Here is a 23834-nt window from a genome sequence, read left to right as displayed (position 1 = left end):
CCATTAACAAATTGTGGAACCATCATTTATCCTGTAAACTGTTCAGCCCCAAGGTATGTGTATTAATGACTTTCCACTCTAGTAACAAGGCGCATAGCACCGGGAATGGGTACACAGGAATCTCTAAATAACAGCTTAACAACATCTCCTTCAAGCATGAAATAAAGATGACAAAATCCAGTATAGAGAGTTCTGAGAGATAACTTATGTGAGCAATCATCTCCACAAAGGAGGTAACACAAATGCCAATAATGCTTACAAGGAATATCAGTCTTTTAGTCCTTCCCAGCAAAAATGAGAAGCACAAAATGCTTACAAAAGGCACCTCAAAGTAAATCGCAGGAATGCTTAGAAGCACATAACAAAGAAGAACCAAAAATAAAATGGAACAATTGAACATACAAACAAGATTATTTACCACACTATCTGCCACAGGAGATACATGGTCATTTAAACAACTCAACTGGCATTCCACAGAACACAAGGCAACAATACTCAAATTTGCAACCATCCAATATGTTTTGCCATAGGTTTGAGATAGACTTTGCAAAAGGTGAAAAAAGGGTTTATTGCTAGTTGACAAAACGTGAGCTGAGTGGCAACAGTATTATGCATCTTTCTTCCCCATGATGGCCCCATGATGCCATGACGTGCCTACTACAAAGATTAGAATCGTTCTGACAATGGTTTTTCCCGTGACACTCTATGGATGCAAAAGCTGGACTTTGAAGAAGCAAGATAGAAAAAGCATTGATGTTTTTGAACTTTGGTGCTGGAGAAGACTTTTGAGGATACCATGGACAGCCAGGAAAACTACCAAATGGATCATAGAACAAATCAATCCAGAATTTTCATTCGAGGCACAAACGACCAGGCTCAAACTATCATACTTCGGGCACATTATGCGAAGACCCAGCTCCCTTGAGAAATCCCTAATGCTGGGGAAAGTGGAAGGAAAGAGAAGAGGACAACCAGCAGAAAGGTGGATGAACTCGATTATGACAGCAATGAACACACCACTGAGAGATCTTAAAGGCCAAGTTGAAGACAGATCACCCTGGAGAGAATCTATGTGGTCGCTGAGAGTGGACACCGACTTAACGGCACTCACTCACTCAATCAATCAAATCACAAGTAAAATTAAGTATCTGTCTACACACTGGTGTACTTAACATCACATATAGTTTAGCCCTGAGTCATAAAGTACACAATCCTAGAATAATAAGACAAACAGCATGCTTTATGTAGCACTTTAGTGAGATACAACATAGGAAGCCATATTATGCCAAGTCAGACCATTGGTCCATCTAGCTCAGTACTGTCAATAATTCAGTGGATCTTGAGGATTTCTGGCAGGAGTCTTCCCCAGCTCTATTTGGAGATGCCACGGACTGAACCTGAGCTTCCTGCAAGCAAATAGATGCTCTGTCACTGAGCTATAGCCCCACTCCCTAAGAGGAATATCTTATAGCTGACAGTAGGGATTTGCACAAACCAGTTCAGTGCTCCTTTTCTAGAGTGCCAAACCAGTTTGAAAGTCCAGCGTTCAAGCCGGTTTGAAGGCAGGGGGTCCTTTAAGAGGCAGGGAGGGTACCCTTCCCTGCCCTGCTGCTTTCCCCTGCCAGTGTTGATAGGGGAAAGCAAGGCTGGACTACCCTGGAAAGCAGGGTAGGGGAAAGCAGGACTTTCCCCAAAAACGTTGGTGTAGGGCTGCAGCATACCTTCTTGCAGCTCCGGTGAATGTCACCATGCAAATGGGCACCCTCCCTGCCCCTTAAAGGATCCACCACCACCCCCGCCTCCTGGGAGTGCACAAAATAGTTTGTGCACATCCCTAGCAGACAGTGCTCACATGTAGCCACCCACCCAAAAACAAATCAAGGAAAACCATGTTTCGCAAAGCGGACAATTCATGATCGCTGCCAAAAGACATTTTCTCCACCCCAGAGACCAGCTCTCCACTCCAAGCATATTCTGGAGCTCTGCAAGGCTGCTTCTCTGCTAAATAATGAGCAAGAGTATCTTGCCAGCTGTGACAACTTGCTACTCACCAAGCTAAAAGCAGCCCGACAGCCATATATTGTGGCCTCCCTGGTGGCTCAGAATCGCACTGCTTCTGCAGGCTAAAAAAGCAGAAGATATATGGAACTCCTGGTGGGCTGCTGTAGATGGGTGATGGATTGTGTTTGGCTTAGTGGGTAGTAAGTTGTGCAGGCCTGTTGAGGGTCCCGGTACAAGACAGTGATTGTGCATCACTGAATTCCATGTTATGACCCAAAGTTAAAATCCTCACATTATCATTAGTTGTCTTATGTTTATGTTTTCTGCCTCATGGTTGCAAAAACATGAGTGCATTATACCCTTCAGGAAACAGAGCCCAAATACAACGTATTGCTGCAATGTAGCCACTAAGCATTTCCCTAGCTTAGGAAATGAAGAACAGGGAAAGCACCTGAGATCTCTTTTCCTTCTGAAAGTCGGAAGAGTCCACGCTCAAATATACAAAGAGCAGCTTGGTTGTGGCTTTAAACACAAATGCGTTTAAGTAGTACCTAGTGGCAAACCAATGTTATGAAGCAGCTTTTCATTAAAAAAGCCTTGTTGGATCAGACCAAAGTTCAACTAAGTCCTGTATTCTAACAGTGGTCAGCCAGATGTTTTTAAGGAAGATACAAGCAATGTGCCTCAAGGGAACAGCCTTTCCATGCTTTTTGTTTCTAGTAACCAATAGCCAGGTATACTGGTTCTGAACATGAGGGCTCCATTTATCTATCATGTCTAATTGCCATTTATAATCTTCTCCATGACATTTTCCTAATCCTTTTTAAAGAGCTATCTAAGCTAGCAGACGTACCACTGTACCTTGTGGCAGAGAATTCCACAACTTAAATGTGCATTGTGTGTGTGGAGGGGAAAATACTCTCTTATCTAGAAGCCCAGCAGAGGGGGAAAGGGAGAGTCCATCTATCTCCCACCCAGTGCTGCCTGGAGTGAGAGACCAGGTGGGGTTCCTTCTGCTATTCCCTGCCTGCTTTTGCTTCCCCTGTGGGGCTGCAGCCTCAGGTCAACATCTGTGGGAAGTGTGGGCAGGACTGGGACCAGCCCCTGAGTGACTCAGCTGTTCGTCGGGTCACTTGCTCAGTTTTAGGCTTTATAGGAAGGCTCCTTGTGGTGGTAGGGTCACCACCGAAGGGGCAACACCAAAGGGGGCTGCCCCTTCGGGGGAAAATGAGGGCGAGGGCTAGAGTGCTTCTGTTTAATTAGTTTTAAGCTGTTTTAGACTTGGGTTGAAGTTGCTGTAATGTGTTTGGGTTCGTCTGGAGATGGGGGTCAGGGGGCGCCTGCATTGCCTATGGGACAGCTATGCCGGTGGTGGTGGGGAATAGAAGACGTAATGTTGGCAGGTCAGCGGGCCGTTCCAGGGGAAGGGTAGTCAGAAATTTAATAGCTGTCTCCCCTTCCGGCTGTCCTGCCAGCTCTTTGACCTCGGGGATCACTGCCAACAACCCACATAGATTTTCCCTGATCCTCTGTAATGCCAGGTCAGTCCAAAATAAATCTGAACTCATCCATGATTTGATCATGGATGAAGGGGCCGACCTGGTATTTATTACCGAGACTTGGTTGGGGGAGGCTAGTGGTCCAGTTTGGTCCCAGTTTCTCCCTCCAGGATATTCTGCAGAGGAGCAGGTGAGGGGACGTGGGCGGGGAAGTGGTGTGGCTGTGGTCTATAGGGATAACATCTCCCTTACCAGGGTCCATGCCAAGATATCTGACCATATTGATTGTGTGTACTTGAGTTTGGGGACCAGGGATAGATTGGGACTTCTGTTGGTGTACCGATCGCCCTGTTGCCCATCGGAATCCCTTACTGAGCTCACAGACTTGGTTGCGGAACTTGCGTTGGAGTCTCTCAGACTCTTGGTGCTGGGGGACTTCAATGTTCACTTCGGGACCAATCTGTCCAGGGTAGCTCGGGAGTTCCTAGCAGCCATGACAACTATGGGCCTATCCCAAGTGGTCTCTGGACCGACACATATTGCAGGTCACACACTTGATTTGGTATTTTACTCTTATCAGGGTGGTGTTCCGTGGGTGGGGACTCCTGTGATTTCCCCATTGTCATGGACGGACCACCATCTGGTTAAGGTGGGACTTACAACCACTTCCCACCTACGCAGGGGCAAGAGGCCCATTAGAATGGTCCGCCCGAAGAGGTTATTGGATCCACTAAGATTCCAAGAAGCCTTGGAGGGATTTAATCTTGCCTTTGCTGGTGATCCTGTTGATGCCCTGGTTGAAAATTGGAACAACTTGCTTACGAGGGCAGTAGACACGATTGCTCCCAAGCGTCGCCTCCGACCTGCTTCAAATTTGGCCCCACGGTATACAGAAGATCTACGGGGGCTGAAGCAGCAAGGTAGGCAACTGGAGTGCAAGTGGAGGAAGACCTGACTCGAATCTGACAGATTGTGACATAGAGCACATCTAAAGATCGATGCTCAGGCAATACGTGCGGCAAAGAGGCAGTTCTTTTCTGCCTGTATTGCCTCTGAGAGTTCATGTCCAGCAGAGTTGTTCAGGGTTGTGAGGGGATTAGTATCTGCTCCCGCTCCCTTAAACCAGAATTTGGAGTCATCAGTTACCCGCTGTGATGTGTTTAAAGAGTTTTTCGCAGATAAAATCTTTCGGATTCGGGCCGACCTAGATGGAGACTCCACAATTAATTTGATCTCTGAGCTGGAGGTGCCCAACAACTCCTCTTATGTGATTCGACTGGATCGGTTTCAGTTTGTGACTCCTGAGAATGTGGACAAGCTGCTTGGAGCGGTGAGGCCTACCACTTGTTCTCTTGACCCTTGTCCAACATGGTTTGTTCGATCTAGCAGGGAGGTTGTTGTAAACAACCTGGTGGAGATCATAAATGCTTCTCTGAGGGAGAGCAGGATGCCTCCTTGTCTTAAGGAGGCAATCATTAGCCCTCTTCTAAAGAAGCCTGCATTAGATCCCTCAGAGTTGAGCAACTATAGGCCTGTTTCCAACCTCCCATGGCTGGGCAAGGTAATTGAGAGGGTGGTGGCCTCTCAGCTCCAGGAGGTCTTGGGAGGAAACGGATTATCTAGACCCATTTCAAACTCAGAGTTGAGCAACTATAGGCCTGTTTCCAAACTCCCATGGCTGGGCAAGGTAATTGAGAGGGTGGGGGCCTCTCAGCTCCAGGAGGTCTTGGGAGGAAACGGATTATCTAGACCCATTTCAAACTGGCTTTGGGCAAGCTATGGGGTGGAGACTGCCTTGGTCGGCCTGATGGATGATCTCCAATTGGCAACTGACAGAGGAAGCGTGACTCTGTTGGTCCTTTTGGATCTCTCGGCGGCTTTCGATACTATCAACCATAGTATCCTTCTGGAATGTCTGAGGGGGTTGGGGGTGGGAGGCACAGTTCTACAGTGGTTCCGCTCCTACCTCTCAGATAGATTCCAGATGGTGTCAATTGGAGACAGTTGCTCTTCAAAATCTGAGGTTAAGTATGGTGTCCCTCAAGGCTCCGTACTTTCTCCAATGCTTTTTAACATCTACATGAAACCACTGGGAGAGATCATCAGGGGATTTGGAGCTGGTTGTTACCAATATCCTGATGACACCCAGATCTACGTCTCCATGTTAACTTCTTCAGAAGTTGGCATATCCTCCCTAAATGCCTGCCTGGAAGCAGTAACGGGCTGGATGAGGGAGAATAAACTGAAGCTGATTCCAGATAAGATGGAGGTACTTATTGTGCGTGGTCAGAACTCTAGAGATGATTTTGATCTGCCTGTTCTAGATGGGGTCACACTTCCTCAAAAGGAACAGGTTCACAGTCTGGGAGTACTTCTGGATTCACACCTCTCCCTGGTTTCTCAGGTTGAGACGGTGGCCAGGGGTGTTTTATATCAGCTCCAGCTGATACGCCAGCTGCACCTGTTTCTTGAGATCAATGACCTCAAAACTGTGGTACATCTATTTGTAACCTCCAGACTTTTGTAATGTGCTCTACGTGGACCTGCCTTTGTACGTAGTCCGGAAACTTCAGTTGGTTCAGAATGCAGCAGCCAGGTTGGTCTCTGGATCATCTCAAAGAGACCACATTGCTCCTTTACTGATGGAGTTACACTGGCTGCCAATAGGTTTCCGGACAAAATACAAAGTGATAGTTATAACTTATAAAGCCCTAAACAGCTTAGGCCCTGAGTATCTAAGAAAGCGTCTTCTTCATTATGAGCCCCACCACCCATTGAGGTCATCTGAGGCTTGGTGGCTACACAGGGATGGTTTGGTGGCTACACAGGGATGGGCCTTCTCGGTTGCTGTCCCGAGATTGTGGAATGCGCTCCCTGCTGAGATACGATCCTCCCCATCTCTGGCAATTTTCAAAAAACACCTGAAAACTCATCTTTTCACCCAAGCTTTCTCAGCTTCCTAAATTTTGGGGGTTTTAATATCTGGTTTATTTTAAAATTAAAAACCCGATTTCAGGGTTTTTAATCACTGTAATTGTTTAATTGTTGTTTTAAAATGTTTTTAAATTGTTAATTGTTGTATTGTTTTTTAATTTGGTTTAGCTCTTTACTATTTTAGTGGTTTGTTTTAATTGTAAACCGCCCTGAGCCATTTTGGAAGGGCGGTATACAAATCAATCAATCAATCAATCAATCAATCAAATAAATAAATAAATAAATAAATAAATAATCTGTGATTCAATTTCTTTTGCTGACTCCAGCTTCTAATGTTAGAAAGGAAATCTCTCCCATATCTTCTTTCCATGCAGTTCAAGTCATTTTAAATAAGGATGTGCATGAACTGCGGTTCGAGCACAATTCAGTCGTAGGGCCCAGGAACTTTAAGAACACCAGCACCATGCTGATGATGCAAATGGTGCCCACACATGCACAGACACTATGTGCCTGCTGGTGCTGCACAGGATTCTTGGGACAAACGCTGCACCAGCCGGAAGTTGCATGGGGCGGCGGAGACCTGCTCCCCTCGTTCTCAAAGCTCCTGGGCCATACTCCCAAACTGTGCTTAAACCACGGTTTAAACTACGATTTGTGCAGATCCCTAATTTTAAATCACACTAATGGTGGTGCCCAGCAGAGAGCTCTGGAGCTGGCCCCACCGGCCTTACAGTCTCCACAGGAGCAACAGTGGGGTCAAAGGAACACATAACAAGACCCAACGGCATTGCCAGGGCAAGGACCAGTGGGCGTCCAATACGGACACCAGGAACGTGGGATGCTCCTGTCCAGTGACCGACTGAGCAGGCTGCTGGCAAGGTGCCTCTTGATGACATCAGAGGGGCACATCATAGGGAGGGATGCGGAAGAGCCAGGGAAGAAGGAACACAGGGATTGAAAACAGCTGCCAGTAAGGGGAGTAAAAGGGCCTAATAAAGCAGGGCGGAGGCCCAAACGGTGTGGGCGGGGTTGCTTCAGATGCCAGCAACTATTTAAGCCATCAGTTGCAAATGATGGGGGGCTGATGAAAGGAGAGTGGTGGAGTTCTCCTGAGGGAAACAACCACAGTTACCCCATAAAGCCTGGGGGAGGAGGAACTGGGTGAAGGTAAACCCCGTCCCCTCCCAACTCTGAGGCTCTGCTGTAAGGTCCCCAGGGCACCCGTCATGACAGGTGGTCTCAAAAACATAACAGTCTCACCCTTCAGATTCTTCCAATCTACTGTTTTATTCTATTTTTACTGGAATAGTTAGCGCTTCTCTTGTAGGCATCAAATTCTGGTGCTGATTAGCCATTCCCCCTGCTTTGAAGACTTCTGGCCATCTAGGTCTAAAACCCACAGTTCATCTACTCCAGGGGAGCCCCATTAAAATAACCTGAAATATTCAGAAACAAATGAGCAATGGTTCATGGCTTCGTCTGCAGCAACACTCCTGGCAGGCATTTTCTAGATATTGCCTGCTTTGTAATGTGACACAAGTTTGTCGCTTCCTTCCACTGGCAGAGAGGCAATCTCATCAAATCAAATCACTGAAAGAAGTGAAGCTTGCACTGATGAAGAACTTCAAGCATCAACCCTTAAGGACGTTTTATGCTGCCATCATAATAATCATTAGTATCACTATTCCTACCATTACCTGTCCTTTGACTGCACTGATATTCATGGTTTAGTTCCTTTGCAAATGTAGTCAGCACTCACAAACTAGGAAATTATAACTGGAGGAATTCATGACAAACCCAAAGGGAGCTGGTATGCAGTCCACACTTACCACAGACAATCACCACCAATATCTCCAGCTCTTGGGCTAAAGACCACTGCTAACTGGGCAAAGAGGCACCTTTTAAAGTGGCCGTTCTGTTATATTTGGCACAGAGAGAGCAACTGTTCCTTTTCAGCCCAGCATAGCATCATCTCTTCAGTGGAGATTCAATATTGTGTTTTCTTGTTCATTATATTCTGAGCCTTGCAAGGCTCTGCAAGGGGGCTGAGAGAGAAGAGAAGGTTGCCAGAAGCCCCTTTCCCTGCATGGCACCTTTGCAAATGCTTCACAAAGGTCAGATCCAGAGCTTCCTTTCCAACCCTTGCAAGGCTGTCCAAAGGCACTGAATAAGAAGGGAGGGCTGCTAGCAACATCCTCCTCCCACTGCACAGTGCCCTTGGAAATGCTTACCACCAAATCAGGAGCTCCTGGGTGGACGCTTGCAAGCCTTTGGAATGAAGAAAAAAAGAAAAGAAAAAAGGAGACCCCTTCCCCCTACCTAGTGGTTGCAATGGCACCCATAGCCACTGAGGCATCTCTCCTCACTGCATCCCCCTCTGCCTGTTCTAAAAGCAGAAGGTGGGGAAGCTGCAGCACAGGAAATGTGTTTAATCACTTCCTGCTCTTCCCACTCAGCCCTCTGAATAGGCAGAGAGTGGGATGTGCAAGAAAGGAGAGAGCAAGGATGATGGCTGACATGCCAGAAGGAAAAATGCTTTAGGGGCAGCAGCAGTGGAAAGTCCAGACAGGGTAAGGTGGCCAGATGTAGCTGGGGGGCTGTGGAGACAGCCAATCTACCACTTGAAGCCTCAACTCACCTCATTAGTGGGGCATTCCAGTTAGATGTTTTGCAGCAAACTTATATTTGAAAATACAATGAGGAGGGCACATAGCCGGGAGGGAAGTCTGCAAAACCTCATCAACAAGAGCAAAAAGCAGGTAAAATGTGGAGAGAGAAGCAACTAGAGACTTGCACTTACCCCTTGTTCCGATTCCAGCAGCTCTGTTTTGACTCTCACTGCAGGCATCCCATCAAGCATTAACATTCTGTTTTCAAATGTATTAATATCCTTCAAGGGAAGAAGAAAAGCAAGGGTGAGCTTTAGTGGGGGGGATGACTATGCAATAATTAGGGGTTTTAACCAGTTTATGCTGCTTCTTTTTTTAGTTAAAAATAAATGAGAGCCAGATGATTCATCAACTGATTAAGTTTAAATATATTAGAATATTTACAAGATATCAAAATAGGTGCCTGTTTTGAGGATTCTAAAGAAAAGGCAGTTTTTCTTAAGTATGATATAGCCAGGGCTGTGCATATACATTGCAATTTGACAGAAGTGCAAGAAAGCAGAGAGTGTGCTTTGGGTCACAACATTCAGTTTCCTGAGAATCTTGGCTTCTTTATTATTAAAACCTGTTTCTAGCCCTCATTATCATGAAGATGTGCATGAAAATGTATAGGCAATGCTGGCTGAAACTGCAGAAGTCAGAAAAGCAGCTGAAAAACATTTCCAATAGTTGGAGGCGGAGCTCCAATGCCTTGGTACTTATGCAAAAGTACGTTTTTGAAAATAAGTTATGCAGATAAGAGGAATAATGCACATTTGTTCATTTGCATAATTTATTCAAGGTGTTGAATTTTAATTGTGTGTGTATTATTGTTCAACGTTTATATCCTACCCTTCCTCCAAGCAGCTAAAAGCAGCATACATCGCATATCCTTTTCTTTTTTTTTAAACCGCCCAACTACTTAGTGAGATATGTTAGGTTGATACAGTGCCTAGCCAAAAATCACCCAGTAAGCTTTATGGCTGAGTGGGGATTTGAACCCAGATCTCCCCAGTCCAGCACTCTAACCAGCACAGATATAACTTACAAACTAAGAAACAAAAGCTACTGTTAAGAGGAAACTCAAATAAAGAATACCAAGGAAGGTTAAGGGGAAATTGGGTTTGGCTCATTATGTTTCATTTATCTATAAGATGAACCCACCTTATCTCTTGGAGGGATGGGGAGGGGAGTAAAGGGTTAGGAGTAGTCAATTAAGATGCCAAAAAAAGTGCAGGAAAGTGATTCCAGGCTCAAGTCCTCTTCCCAGAAAGAGTTTGTTTGCTTATCAGGCCTGGATTTCATGTCCTGGGGTGTCACCCAACAACAGTGGTTTGGCTGTAAGCTTAGGGTGGAGCAGAAAAAAGCAGCCAGCCAGGCTCTCATTTCAGCCACACTCAAAGTCCCGTCCCCCCCGCCATTCTGCCTAGCAAAATGAAGTCCCTTTTATTTTGCGAGTTCTAAAAAGCCAGCTCTGATATTTACTTCAAGGCTGGGCCTCTGCTACCATAAATGATCCCTTAGGCTAGGCCCGCATAAACCTTATAAAGCCAAGCCAAAGGCAGACCACCAGCCATGTCTTATGGCCTGCCAGGTGCACGGCTGCCCTCCCTCTTTTTGCAGTTCCAAGCAGGCAGCAGAAAACAGAGGCTGATTGAAGCCCTCAGAGGGCTGATGTGCCGTGTTCAGCTTGGTGGCTCACTAGCCACAGAGATCTGCCTTAGGCTGCCTCATCTGTAGAGAAAGAAGGATGAGCCCACGAAAGGAGGATGAGCCTCATCCCAGAGGGCGTCTTGCCCGAATGGAGGAAGAGGCTGTCTCCCACACAAAGTAAGGCAGGAAGGAGGGCACAGGAATGGAAGACAAAGAACCATTCTCAAACCGACAGGTGTAATGAACTGTTGGAATCTGATTAGAGGCTAATGTCCCTTTTAGTGCTCTGCACCCATTTACAGCTGATATACTTTAACCATTTCCCCCCACTGACTGCAATGAACCCATTTGTTTAAAAAAAAGAAAGCCAGCTAACCATAGCCTTCGACGTTTTCAAGTAATGAATCACAGGAGCCCAACTAGTTCATGTGCCATTTAACACATTTACATTTTGCTGTTATTTCCATGGCTTTCACCCTGTTTTGTTGTCCCAAGGCATATTTCTCAAAAGATGGGCCCTAATAACAGGGAAGGGGAGCACAGTGGAAAGGTCTAGTTCCTACACAATACATCAGTTGGGGCAGGAATTTATTCACAGCTTTCATTTTCTCCACTCTTGGACTCAGCTGGGAAAAGCGGGCCATCCACAAGATACCGAAGGGATGCTACTTGAAAATATTTAAATCAGGATTTGATGACAAACTCACCTGAGTGTCATTTTCTATCTCACCAGCATCAAGGCAGGCCTGCACAACTTGCAACCAACACCCAAAAGCCAAACGCAGTCTCCCAGTCCAGGGATGTGGCTACAACTGAACAAAGGAGGGGGGAGATTAATGTTGCTGGGCCTTTGAGGAAGGGGGGCCCACTGGCTGCATGACAGCTTGCTCTTTGCTCTGCACTTCTCCAAAGAAGGGGGGGGGGGAGGTCCCATCTTCACTTTCCGTCTCAGACCCACTCCAAGCTTGCTATACCCCTGACCCAGTCATATGCGGCAGGCAACCCGGAGAACAACAAACCTGTTGCCTTCAGCTTGGTGGATTACAGGGCTGACAACTCTGACTGAAGCTATCTCTAGACATTTTAGATTGTGAGCCCTTTGGGGACAGGGAGCCATATGCTTTATTATTTCTCTGTGTAAACCCCCTTGAGCCATTTTTGGAAGGGTGATATAGAAATCAAATCAAATTGATCGATCAATAAATAATAATAGAAATCTGTTTTGCAATATCTTTCACAATATCAAGCCATTAAATTCACCAGAATTCCTTGCAGTAGTCACCTGGAGATTGATGCCAGCTCCTGGAGATTCCAGGCCAGTCCTGAAGGGCCGGCAACCTGAGTGGGTCACAAGTGCTGAGTTGAAAACAAATTTCCAGAACTAGCTAGCAAGACTTCTTCCTTCTTTTGACAGTATACAGCAGGTAGCAAGCACAGGAAATGGAGCAATAGCTATCTTTGGCTAGACCAGCTATCCTAGTGGTCTTTTGGTTCATGCTACCTTCTGGTTATTATACCAACAAAAATAGTACAGGGTTTGGCATGCCTAATTTACCACCAGCCCAGGTTCAGATATAATATTAAACCATGGTTTAGCAGTATGAGAATTAGCTTTTGTGAGCTCACATGTTCACAAAAGGAAACTGAAAGCTCTCTCCATTTTAGAACACATTATGTACAAACCTGGAGAACTGTGGTTTGTTCTAACAGAGCTTAACAGTTTGCTAAAACAAAGCAGGAGGATCAGAGCAAATATAAAAAGCTGGGAAGGGCAACAGGTGAATAAAGCTCAAGCAGCTGTGATCATATTCAGCAAGGAAGATCTGAAGGGAGAGCCCTTGGCTGTGGATTTCTTCGTTCAGGAAAATCAAAGATTGTAAGTAGCAATATTTTCAAAATTAAAAGGTACTGACTAGAAGCATGTCAAGAACTTATGGAGAAGCAAGGAACACCCCCAGGTGTGTCAATGTCTTTCTGTGCAATTACCTTTGATACACTTCAGGGCCACCATTAACGAATTACTCCCTGCTGTGCCTCTCAGCCCTCATTAGTGTGCTTTAGCACAAAACACAGAGCTATATCTTCAGCAGTGTGGGGATCTGAAAGCATACTAGGAAGCACTACAATCCCATAAACATGAAGGGTGACTTCATGGAAGTATTACTGGTTAAGCATGCGTGACTAGCATAGAACAATACTGGTCGCTGTAAAGTTCCACATAAGAGAGGAGCGGGTGGACATAAGAAGATACTCCATATAATGGTCCATCTAGCCCAGTATCTAGGCCTGAAATTGCTTGCCAAGGCCTCAGCAGAGACTCTTTCCCAGTCTCACTACCAGAGATCCATTTAATTGGAGATGTCCATGACTGAACTTGGGACCCTCTGAGTGTGCAAAACGTGCTCCACCACTAAGCTAAAGTCACTGTCCTTATTTCATGGCCCATAACTCTGTCCCTTGCTCACTAGACAAAAAGGCACCTGTTTGAGTGGAGACTCGCTTGTATTTAGCAGGGGGAGAGCAACTGTTTCTATCTAACCCTAGCACAGTGTTTTTCCAGTGGCTGTTGCTGGTGCCTACCTTCTGTTTCATTTTAGACTCTGAACCCCTTTGGGACAAGCAACCATTTTCTTATTTTCCTGCTCTTTTGCTGTGTAAACTCTTTGAGGTTTTTTTTTTTTTTGCTGAATAGCAGTGTAAAAAACAACTACTTCAACAACAACCATTTCCATTGTCCATCTCTGCTGTGATAGCTCTTCACAGAGGTTTCTGGCTTTATCTTTCACTTGCACTGGGTAAGAAGACACTGAATATACAGACATGTGGGATCCCCACGGACAGAAAGCATGAGCTCTGGCTGTGTGTGCTCATTTGAGTGCTCTGACTGGTGAAGGACCTTCCTGTTGGAGATTTTAGAGTGCTGTGAGGAATACAACACCCTTAGACCCCTAAGCTATTTCTCCCGATTCTCATTTCTCTGCTCCAGGTAATCATGGGCTACGTTATACTTTATGGGAATCTAGGAGAGACATAGTTCAAATATTGCATGAACACTTAAATAAATCCAACCCCATTTAGAATTATAGCAAAGAACAGCCATTCCACTCGCTGTTCCATGACAGGAATAATAAATCACTAGCTATTAAAGAAAGATTTTGTAACTTTGACTTCCATCATTTATCTTTTCAGCTATTCATTTTAAAATGATGAATAATTCAAATCAGTGAGTGGTTACTTATTTCACGACAACATATGTCTAATTTTAAATGTATTTCAAAACAAATGTAATGCTCCTGCTCCTTTATCCATGGTTAAGGGTCTTGGCCATAGAATCACGCCTTCTCCTTTCCCAAGCAATTGCCTTCTCCAGGACAAATTTTCTCACCCTGAAGCTGCAACCAATCTTAAGTATGGCTGATTCACACATGCAGCATGTGATGATTACACCACTTATAAGATCATTTGTTGTGGTTACTTATAGAACTCAATAATAACCAAAGACATGGGTGCTCCTGGGAACAATTATGTGAGGTCTGAAACATGGGGGCAAGAACACTTCTTGGAGCTGATGCACCTCCTAAATGTAGCCCATGTGGCTTTTGCCAATCCAAACATTACCAACATCCTTAACAACATAGCAAGTACTGTTCCTACTCCACCTTATGTAACCATATACAGTAAAATACTACACCTAATTGTACTGGGTTGGACACTAACTGGATCAGATCACAGTCCATCTAGTCCAGCATTTTGTTCACATCAGCCAGTCCTTTGAGAACTTGCAATCAAGGCACAAAGTGATGCTTGTTTGTTCCCAGCAGCTAATCTTCAGCCATATACTGGCAAAGTTAAATAGAACCCTAACCCTAATCTTCTATGTACTGTATAGTCATAGCTCAGAGCCATTGGTGGGCCCATCCTCTACAACCACCTCAACCCATTTTTAAAGCCGCCTGAGCCCATCAATACATCTTTGGTGATGAATTCCCAGAATCAAATTATGCATTACATGAAGAAGTTCTTCTTATGACTAGAGCAGAGGAGCTCAGTAGTTACAACTGTAACTGTTTGAGTCATTGTGATTATCCATTGTGTTCCTAACCTTGGGGCCACAAATGTTGTCGTCCAGCTCCCATCCTCCCCAGCCAGAATGGCCTTTAGACCTTGTAGCCAAAAATGACAGAAGTCATAGTTCAACATCTGAGCATCCAAGCTTGGGAGGGAACCCCTGTGCTTACTTATTAGGTCACTTGCCTTCTCTCAGAGAGTTTTGCGCACAAAAACAAATTAAACAGTTCATGACATCTCATGCTCCGATTTTTACACACATATTGCTCTGGTGTCTTCACTATTTGTAACAATCAAGCTGTTATTAAAACAACACACTGGTTATCATACAGAACTGGAATAAACTGTGTGGCTGTGCAGGCTGGAACATCTATTTCTCATCCATTATGCAAATCTCCAAAGAGCAGCTAAGCAGCAGAAATTAATGAAGTCAATAAGATTAGCCACCCATCTAAGTTAATTTTCACTTCAGCAAAACAAAAGCAGTCTTCTTATTTTCTCATTGAAAAGAAATGCTGCTTGTTGCTCCTACTTTGATACACACTGCTTGTGCTAAACTTGTTGACCAGAAAAACAGTTTATACCAGATAAAGCCAACAGCTATTTGCATTGCATGACAAATAGTGGCATCCCAAGTACAAACAAGGCAATTTTTTCTCAGGTTCATTTGGTTGCAGAACTAGTTCATAAATGTGTGTTCATCAGCAGTCACCATTTGATGACCACTAGCATCGAGTGATTATTAGCATGTGTGAATTGACCATCACAGACATAGCATCGCGGACAGAGCTTTTTGCATCTCCTCCAACACATTTCCTATGTGAACTGGATTTAAGTTCCACTGATCTCTATGAAATAAGAGCTACTTGTAAGTGTTCAACAACAGCAAATGGTAATTTCCCCACCAACCTCTCTGCACAAATCTTAACCACATGTTGCTCTATTTCTCAGATGTATTAACATCTTAATTAAAAACATCCTTTTAAAGTTTCAATAAATGCCAGCCTTGCTCTAATAAAGCCATAGGCACTCTAGAGCAGGAAACTAACTGCCACTTCTTTAAGATTCACATTTATTCTGGTACCACATGAATTGTAGTTTGTTCCTTGTTGCCTTACTATTCAGTTCAGCAGTTCGATTCAAATCAGTTGCAGCTTGTGACCTGCCAAGGCATATATGGCTCACCAGCCACATACTGTGGCCTGCCTCATGCTTGAAAACCTTGTCTCTGATTTTGCAGTTGCACACTGGCAGCAAAAACAGGAGGTTTCTCTGAATCCCTAATAGCCTGCTATATATGGCTAGGCTGCAATCAGCTTTATGAAACTTTTATCAAATGCTTTTATTATGACGATGAAACTGGAAATGTACCCAGGAAAAATCCTGTTGTATGAGACCAAGGGTCCATCTCTTTTAGCATTCTGCTTCCAGTCTGGTATCTTTGGGAAGTTCACAAGTAGAAAGAACACAGCGTTTCAGTGCAGCATTTGCACTGATTAGACTCTGGAAGGCCTGAAGAGAAGTACAAACTGGATGCTGTGTACTAATGTCTCTAAAGGTAAAGTGTGCTATTACGTTGATTTCAACTCCTGGAGCCCACAGAGCCCTGTGGTTTTCTTTGGTATAAATAAAGGAGGGGTTTACCATTGCCTCCTCCTGCGCAGTATGAGATGATGCCTCAGCATCTTCCTATATCACTGCTGCCCGATATAGTACCAGCACGGATTCGAACTGGCAACCTTCTGCTTGTTGGTCAAGCATTTCCCCGTTGCACCAGATAAGGTGACCTACTAACATCTCTACTAAATCAGTATTGGGATCTGAAAAACTAACTAGACAAGCCCAACCCCTGACCCATTAATGTAGAATTGGGGTTAGTTTGCTCCAATTCTAAATCTATGTTCAGTCAGTCAGTCTTTATTACAGTCTTTGACAAATATCAAAACATCTAAAACAATGTAAAATTTAAATGTAGCCATATTAATAACATATCTCTACACTGGATCTAACCATTAACAAGCAGAGTGTGTCAAACTTGTATTGCAGAACTACAGAATTTTGCAGCTGTGTGTGATAGACAGATTCGCATCTGTTAACAAATATTTAATATAGAATTAGTCCGATCGTTCTGGCAGGTTATGTAAAACAGGGTCAAATTAACCTTCACCTAAGAGCTATATAAAAGACAAACTGCAGGAGCACATGTGCAACTGACTCGATCTCCTCAGACTTACAGGAGCAATATCTCTGCTCAGTTGGAATTCTACTATATCTGCCAGCCAGTAGTTCCGAGGGGATGACATTTATATACGGGACCTCGAGAAGGCCGATCTATGTTTAGGGAAGGTGAGGCAGTATAGATAATCTGCTGGGCGGGTTCTCATCCCACCACTGAGCATGACTCCAGATGTCCTTGACATTCCACTGAGTGGAATGACCCAGATGTCCTTGACAGGTCTTTCTGAAATTCAGTATCCCAGATCCTTCATTTAATAGGTTCTTTGACCCTGATCAATCCCAGAGAGAGGATTGCCTCAGACAAAAGACCATAGGTATGGAGTTTCCTAACATAGTTCTTCCACCAACTCGAGCAGTGCCTATTAAATAATAACAAGGGAAAGAGACCAGGGGGCATTAAGCTGATTATTGTCCAGTTTATTAGTATTAGATACCAAGCTCTGGCCTCTATCAAGATAACACCCACTTTCAGTCTCAGAGTGGCATTAGAAATACATTTGAGGGCCAGAAATAATGTTCTTAAGAATCTGGCTTTGACCCGCTTCAGGAGGGAACAATTAACATAGGGTCCTAGCTGTGCCCCATATAACATTTGAGCCATCAACTTTGCCTTGAATAAGTTGATGGCAGCTGGAATAAACATCCCTCCTTGCTACCTATGGAAGTTGAGAGTTGCTGATGCACTTCACTGTGCCTGAGCAGCAGCATATCTAATCTGGGTGGTCTTCCTCCCAGAATCCTGAAATACAACCTCCAAATACTTATAACATTTAACCTGCTCTATATCATGATTGTCAGTCCTCCACGTATATTTTTATTCCTATAGGAGAAGGCCAAGATTTTTGTTTTCTGATCATTAATGTCCAGTTGCTCTTCCTTGCAAAAGAGGGCTAAGGCCTTCAAAGCTCTTCTCATCCCCACTTGTGACTGGGACAAAATGACTGCATCATCTGCATATATAAAAAACAGGATGTCGTCTGTCTGCCAGCTTTGGGGCATATATATCTAAGTGCTGCAGGCACTTGAGTAAAGAGTTAAAATAGATATTGAACAACAAATGGGCCAGAATGCACCCATTTGACCCCTCCCCCCGAGATGTCCTAATAGGCCTAGATAACTGGCCCTACTGATTGCATCTCGCTCTAAGACTCGTATTTTCATCCAGTTTGATCAGCAGCAGCAAGAGCCTCTTATCAATCAAGGTACTATGGAGCCTGAACCACAGGCGTACTCAAGAAATTGAATCAAACATTTAAAGTCTACAAATGCAGCAAATAAGGTAGATTTGGAGGATCTTGTGTATTTCTCAACTAAATGTTGTATGACCAGACAATGGTCAATTGTAGAATGCCCTGGTCTGAAACCTGCCTGCTCATCTTCCAGGAATTGCTCCTGCTCCAACCAGTCCACGAGTTTCAGACTGAATACAATTAGTAGCATACAATTAGGCTTATGGGTCTGTAATTAGACAGAACATTTCTATTAACCTTTTTGAAGATAGGTACCATAATTGCCTAGTCACCTAATGGTGCAGTAGGGAAATGACTTGACTAGCAAGCCAGAGGTTGCCAATTGTGGTCACCAGGAGTCGACACCGACTCAACAGCGCACTTTACCTTTACCACAATTGCCAGAACCCAGTCTTCTGGAATGCGGGCAGAGTTGTTTATATGGGTAAATAAGGCTGCCAACACTTGTGCCCATCACTTGGGATTTGCCTTGATCATCTCATCTGGGATAAAATCAATTCCAGAGGCTTTACCACTCTTGAGTAGATCAATAAGTTGTTTGGCCTCTGCAATTCATACTTGGAGCCAATTCTGAGTACTTCCAAGTGAGAGCTCTGATTCAGGAGTAGGATGATAGGCACTACCTCCCATATCTTAGATGGACTAGCAAGTTAGGGACATCGAGTCCTGATCAGTACAACCCAAAATAATTCACTAGAATAAAGAAGAATTTTTAAGTCTGGCCGCTTCTATCAGCTGTTGCCAGGTTGTCTTTTTTTCTTGCCCAGCAGTGATTTATACTGTCTTTTCACATCCTTTAAAATCTGATTAGACTCAGGAGAAGGATCCCTCCTATGTTGAATAAAAATGTCAATTAACTCCCTCTTTGCTGTGCAACATTCATAGTCAAACCAACCTTTAGATCTGAATCTGTTCTGCGGTGACTTAGATGTACTCCTCATAACGAATGCTTGTACTTTTTTTAAATAAGGGTTTCATAGAGATCCAAGACAGAACTAGCTTCAACAATCACCATTGCTAAGCACAGTGAGGAGCCCTCTTCAAATCCAAGGTCAAAAATTTTTCACAATCAGTTTTTCAGGGCCAGGTCAAGCTGGGGCTATGGGGGTTGCACCTATATCTAAACTGAGAGTGCACGTCCACCAGCTCAGGGTCTCTGAGGCCAGCACCTAGGGCTGGAACTGAAGGCTAAGTCCAGTAGATGGTACTGCTCAGCTGAACAGCCAAATGCAGAAGGCCAGGCTCCTAGAATATACTGTATACAATACTTGGCCATCCAGCAGCTTCATACTGCTGACTGATTTCAGAGAGGATTCTGCCTGCCACTATTCCTTCTGTGCCTGTAAAGGTCTCAAAGTCTGAGCATGCACAGTCTCTGGCAACACACCAGGGCAGGCCTGAGCTCCTGGCCACAAGGCTCCCTCGTCCGACCCTCGGGAGGCTTGCAGAGTTGCCAAGCTGAAAAACGTGGAGTTTGCTACAGTAACTAAGCTGGGACAAGGAACACGCCCAAAACACAAGGTGAAGGGTATGTGTATGCTTAAGTACAGACCCAAACACAGAATTTAAACCAAGCATTTATGCAGACAATGAAATGTAATACATGTCTATGGAACTTTAAATCATAAACAATACAAACACATTCTTTATAAACATATAGAAATCATTGGCACGAGTGTTACCAATGTGAAAATATCTGTTACAAAATCAATAAACATAAGTGATTTTGATTTTTTTTAAAAAGTCCATCCTTGTCTGTTTTCATTTATACACTAACATTACTGTCATGTAGGTCATTACTGCATAATCTGGTAATTTGTTAAACCATTAATTGATTGTTGGGAGTCTAATTTTGCTTCCAATATGTCATATAATGCTCTGGCTGCTACAATAATGTTAGTATCTTTTTCTGCACTATAATCTTACATTCCTTGTACCAACTTCAGTAAAAATAATGACCAGTTGAATTTTATAACCCATAATTCTGATAATTGGTAATGAAATATCATCCCAATGTGTTTTGGCTAATGGGCAGGTATGTATGAGTAAGCCAAGTCCCAGCAGCCAGCTAATGGCGCAGTGAGGAAATGGCTTGACTACCAAGCCAGAGGTTGCCAGTTCGAATCCCCACTGGTATGTTTCCCAGACTATGAGAAACACCTATATCGGGCAGCAGCAATATAGGAAGATGTTAAAAGGCATCATATCATACTGTGCGAGAGGAGGCAATGGTAAACCCTCCTGTATTCTACCAAAGAAAACCACAGGGCTCTGCAGTCACCAGGAGTCGACACCAACTCGATGGCACTCTTTACCTTTACCAGTCCAAGCCGCTGTCCTGTATTTGTGGTCATTCTACCATAACTTCTTTAGTGTACAAATAATTTCAGACCTCTCAAATATATTTGCATCTAAAAGCAACTTCCCAGCTATTGGTGTGATCAGGATCAGCTGGCATTGTTGGGCAGAAGTGGCCACAGCCAATACCTGATACCACCTCTGTGCCTATAGCCCTTATGTGGTGATGGAAGAGTGACTCTCTCACCCAAGAGAGCAGCTCTGTTGTCGCCTCCATCCAGTCCACTCAAGATATGCCTCATGATGAACCTCGGGGAACACATATATAGGAGCAGGCCCACAGAGGGCAGTTTGCCATAGACTCCCAAACTTGCAGCCAGCTCTGTGTGTGACCAAGAATACAATGCTGGCGATTCGTCTGAGGTGGGGTCGAGAGGAGCAATGAGTCTTTCCTGCCCTCCATCCAAAATGGAACCTAACTGTGGAGAGGGGAAACCACCATGTTTCTCATGCCCCAGACCTGCTTAATACTTCTAAGGAAATATTAAGTCTGCTTAATACACCTAAGGAACCAAAATGCTTTGCCTTCTCTCTGTTCTCACATATAATGCAGAAAACAAAATTGCTTCCACCAAGATCTAAGATTTCCGGTTTCCTTACTATAAAAGCATGTTTATACAAGGTAAAAACCAAAACAAAACAAAAACAAGCCCTGGTAACCTAAGTAGTGCTTGTAGATTTTATGTCAGTAAAATATGTGTGTTAAATCATTCATTATGAATACATAATGGTTAATGATAATTAAACAGATTAAGAATACCCGTACATTATTATTATTGTTGTTGTTTACACAGTCAGACAAGTGTTATTGACTGGTTTGTTTTATCCAGACATCGAGCCCTTCCCAAAGACCTGGGATGGCTGAATTTTATTATCAATGTTGTTGCTGTTATTATTATAGATATCGTCGCAGAATATAGGCTGTTCCCAGTAAAGTTGCTTTTTGTAATTGGCTGGTGGTGATTTCTGTGGATCCTATGGTGTTGAGGTGTTCTTCAAGGTCTTTTGGAATTGCACCTAGGGCACCAGTTACCACTGGGATTATTTTGGTCTTCTTCTGCCACAGCCTTTCAGTTTCAGTTTGTAGATCTTTGTATTTTGTTGTTTTTTCTATTTCTTTTTCTTCTATTCTGCTATCCCCTGGTATTGCTATGTCAATTATTTTGACTTGTTTTTCTTTCTTCTCAACTACAGTTATATCTGTTGTATTGTGTGGCAGATGTTTGTCTGTTTGTAGTCGGAATTCCCATAATATTTTTGCATCTTCATTTTCTAGAACTTTTTCTGTTGTTGTTGTTGTTACATTTTATACCCTGCTCTTCCTCCAAAGAGCCCAGAGTGGTCTCCTCACAACAACCCTGTGAAGTAGGTTAGGTTGAGAGAGAAGTGACTAGCCCAGAGTCACCCAACAAGTATCATGACTTAATGGGGATTTGAACTTGGGTCTCCCCAGTCCTAGTCCAGCACAGTTGGAAGTGTCAGAAAGAGAGGATTTCTATCATCTGTGATAAAAGTGGGTGGTTTGCCAAAAAATATTGGGAAAGAGAAACATTATTATAGAAAAGATTCTAGGATACAATATACAAGCAGATCTAAAGTTATTTCTGACATATTTTGATGCTAGAATACCTAACAGGAAAAAAGAATTGATATGATTACCATTGGAAGAAGTAAATAAACAAAATATTAGAGAGAGAAAATACCAGCTCTTAAAGAATGGCTAGACAAAATGTGGGGGTATGTTTCAATGGTAAAAATAACCGATTATATTCATGTAACGGGGGGAGACAAAGATTGCTTGGATTTATTAATTCAGTGTTTCAATTTCAGTAATGCTAGTCAGTTATACACAGACATACAGGTTCATTTTAAATATCATGATTTAATATGTATTGACCCCTATAAATTAAAAAAAATACAAATACAAGCTAATATAAAAAGAATGTCCATACACTGCTATGCATTCAACTATGAGGAACATAGTTATGTCAGGCAAAAAACATATAGACTGTGCGTCCTGGCCCCTGGAAGTGACACAGTGCACTGCGTGAGCGTACCATGCATTGTGGGGATCCCCCCTGTGCTGGCCAGGAGCCCCACAGTGTCTCAGCAGGTCTCTGCTCTCACGTGAGCAGTTAGACAGGGTTAAGGGCGCGGGTACACCTTTAACCTCAGTTCACTGGCAGGCTTCTTTCTGGGGTTTGTCACCAAGGTGCCGCTGGGAGTGGGTCGGCTCCCAGCGGTTCTCAAGGGCAGCCAAGCCTGGGCTTGGCTGCTCGTGAGAACAGCCTCTGTATGTACAACAGATCTATTTTAAAAATAGTAGTAGTAATAATAATAATAATAATAATAATAATATGCAATTTCAATGGCCTCAAGAGCAGTTAAGCATCAGATGAATCCAGGGCAGGCACCATCAGTATGACATTCCTTAGCGTGCATTGCAGCAGGGCTCTTTATCAGGTGGGTTTGGGTTTAGAGTAGTCCGAGATCAGCAGCTGGAAGACCCAAAGCCGAATCGGACTCCCCAGTTGCCAACTCAAGGAGCAAAGGGGTAGGGTGAGGGAGTCATGGGGCTTGCTGGTAATCCATTTGGAGAGAGAGGTGGAGCCTTGGTCCACCAGTTTCCTTCCCTTCTTCAAATTTGGCTGTGCTACAAACTCATAGATAACAGCTGCCCCTATTTACCAGGAACAGTCTTTGTTTTCTGGAATCTGCCACCATTAAATCACTGTCCCTATTTTGTCCCCAGGTTTGGCCTTGTTCAGTTTTCCCCCAAGAGATTTGCTAGGGTTGTCATTCTTCAGAATTCAGCTCCCTTCCCAGTCTATAAAAATTAAAAATGGGTGAGCAGATACATCATGTCCCTAGTGCACCTGCATGCAAATGGCTGCCTACTACTAAGACACTATGCCGTGTACAGCATGCAGTGGGTAGAATCCAATCTTCAGTAATGTGTAGTAGTGGGTGGAGGCTTAGGCAGTAATTGGTTGCAGCAAGTGTACTTCTATTTTCATCTGTGAAATGTTGACAAGTATGGACTTAGGTCATCTGCTTTAACCTGGAATAACGTGCACTTGTACACCACACCCCTCAGGTTGCTTGGCCACACCCACTACACATTCACAGGCCCGTCCCTATTTTCACTGGTGAAGTGTTGGAGGGTATGTAAATATAGCTGATGA

General features: G+C 43.9%; 1 protein-coding gene across 1 annotated transcript in view; it reads right to left on the bottom strand.

Annotated features, from left to right (window-relative positions):
* Positions 1-23834, bottom strand: part of KLF12 (KLF transcription factor 12) — a 298698-nt gene that overhangs the window by 169374 nt on the left and 105490 nt on the right. Inside the window, exons 2-3 of the mRNA XM_053312269.1 lie at positions 12018-12073; positions 9235-9324 (exon numbers count right to left, since the gene is read on the bottom strand). Coding sequence (XP_053168244.1) covers positions 9235-9300 — 66 coding nt within the window. The 5' untranslated portion in view covers positions 9301-9324; positions 12018-12073. The remainder of the gene's footprint in view (positions 1-9234; positions 9325-12017; positions 12074-23834) is intronic.

This window comes from Hemicordylus capensis, chromosome 3, assembly GCF_027244095.1.
Source record: "Hemicordylus capensis ecotype Gifberg chromosome 3, rHemCap1.1.pri, whole genome shotgun sequence".
In the NCBI taxonomy this organism is placed as follows: Eukaryota; Metazoa; Chordata; class Lepidosauria; order Squamata; family Cordylidae; genus Hemicordylus; species Hemicordylus capensis.
This window is presented reverse-complemented; position numbering and strand designations above follow the sequence as displayed.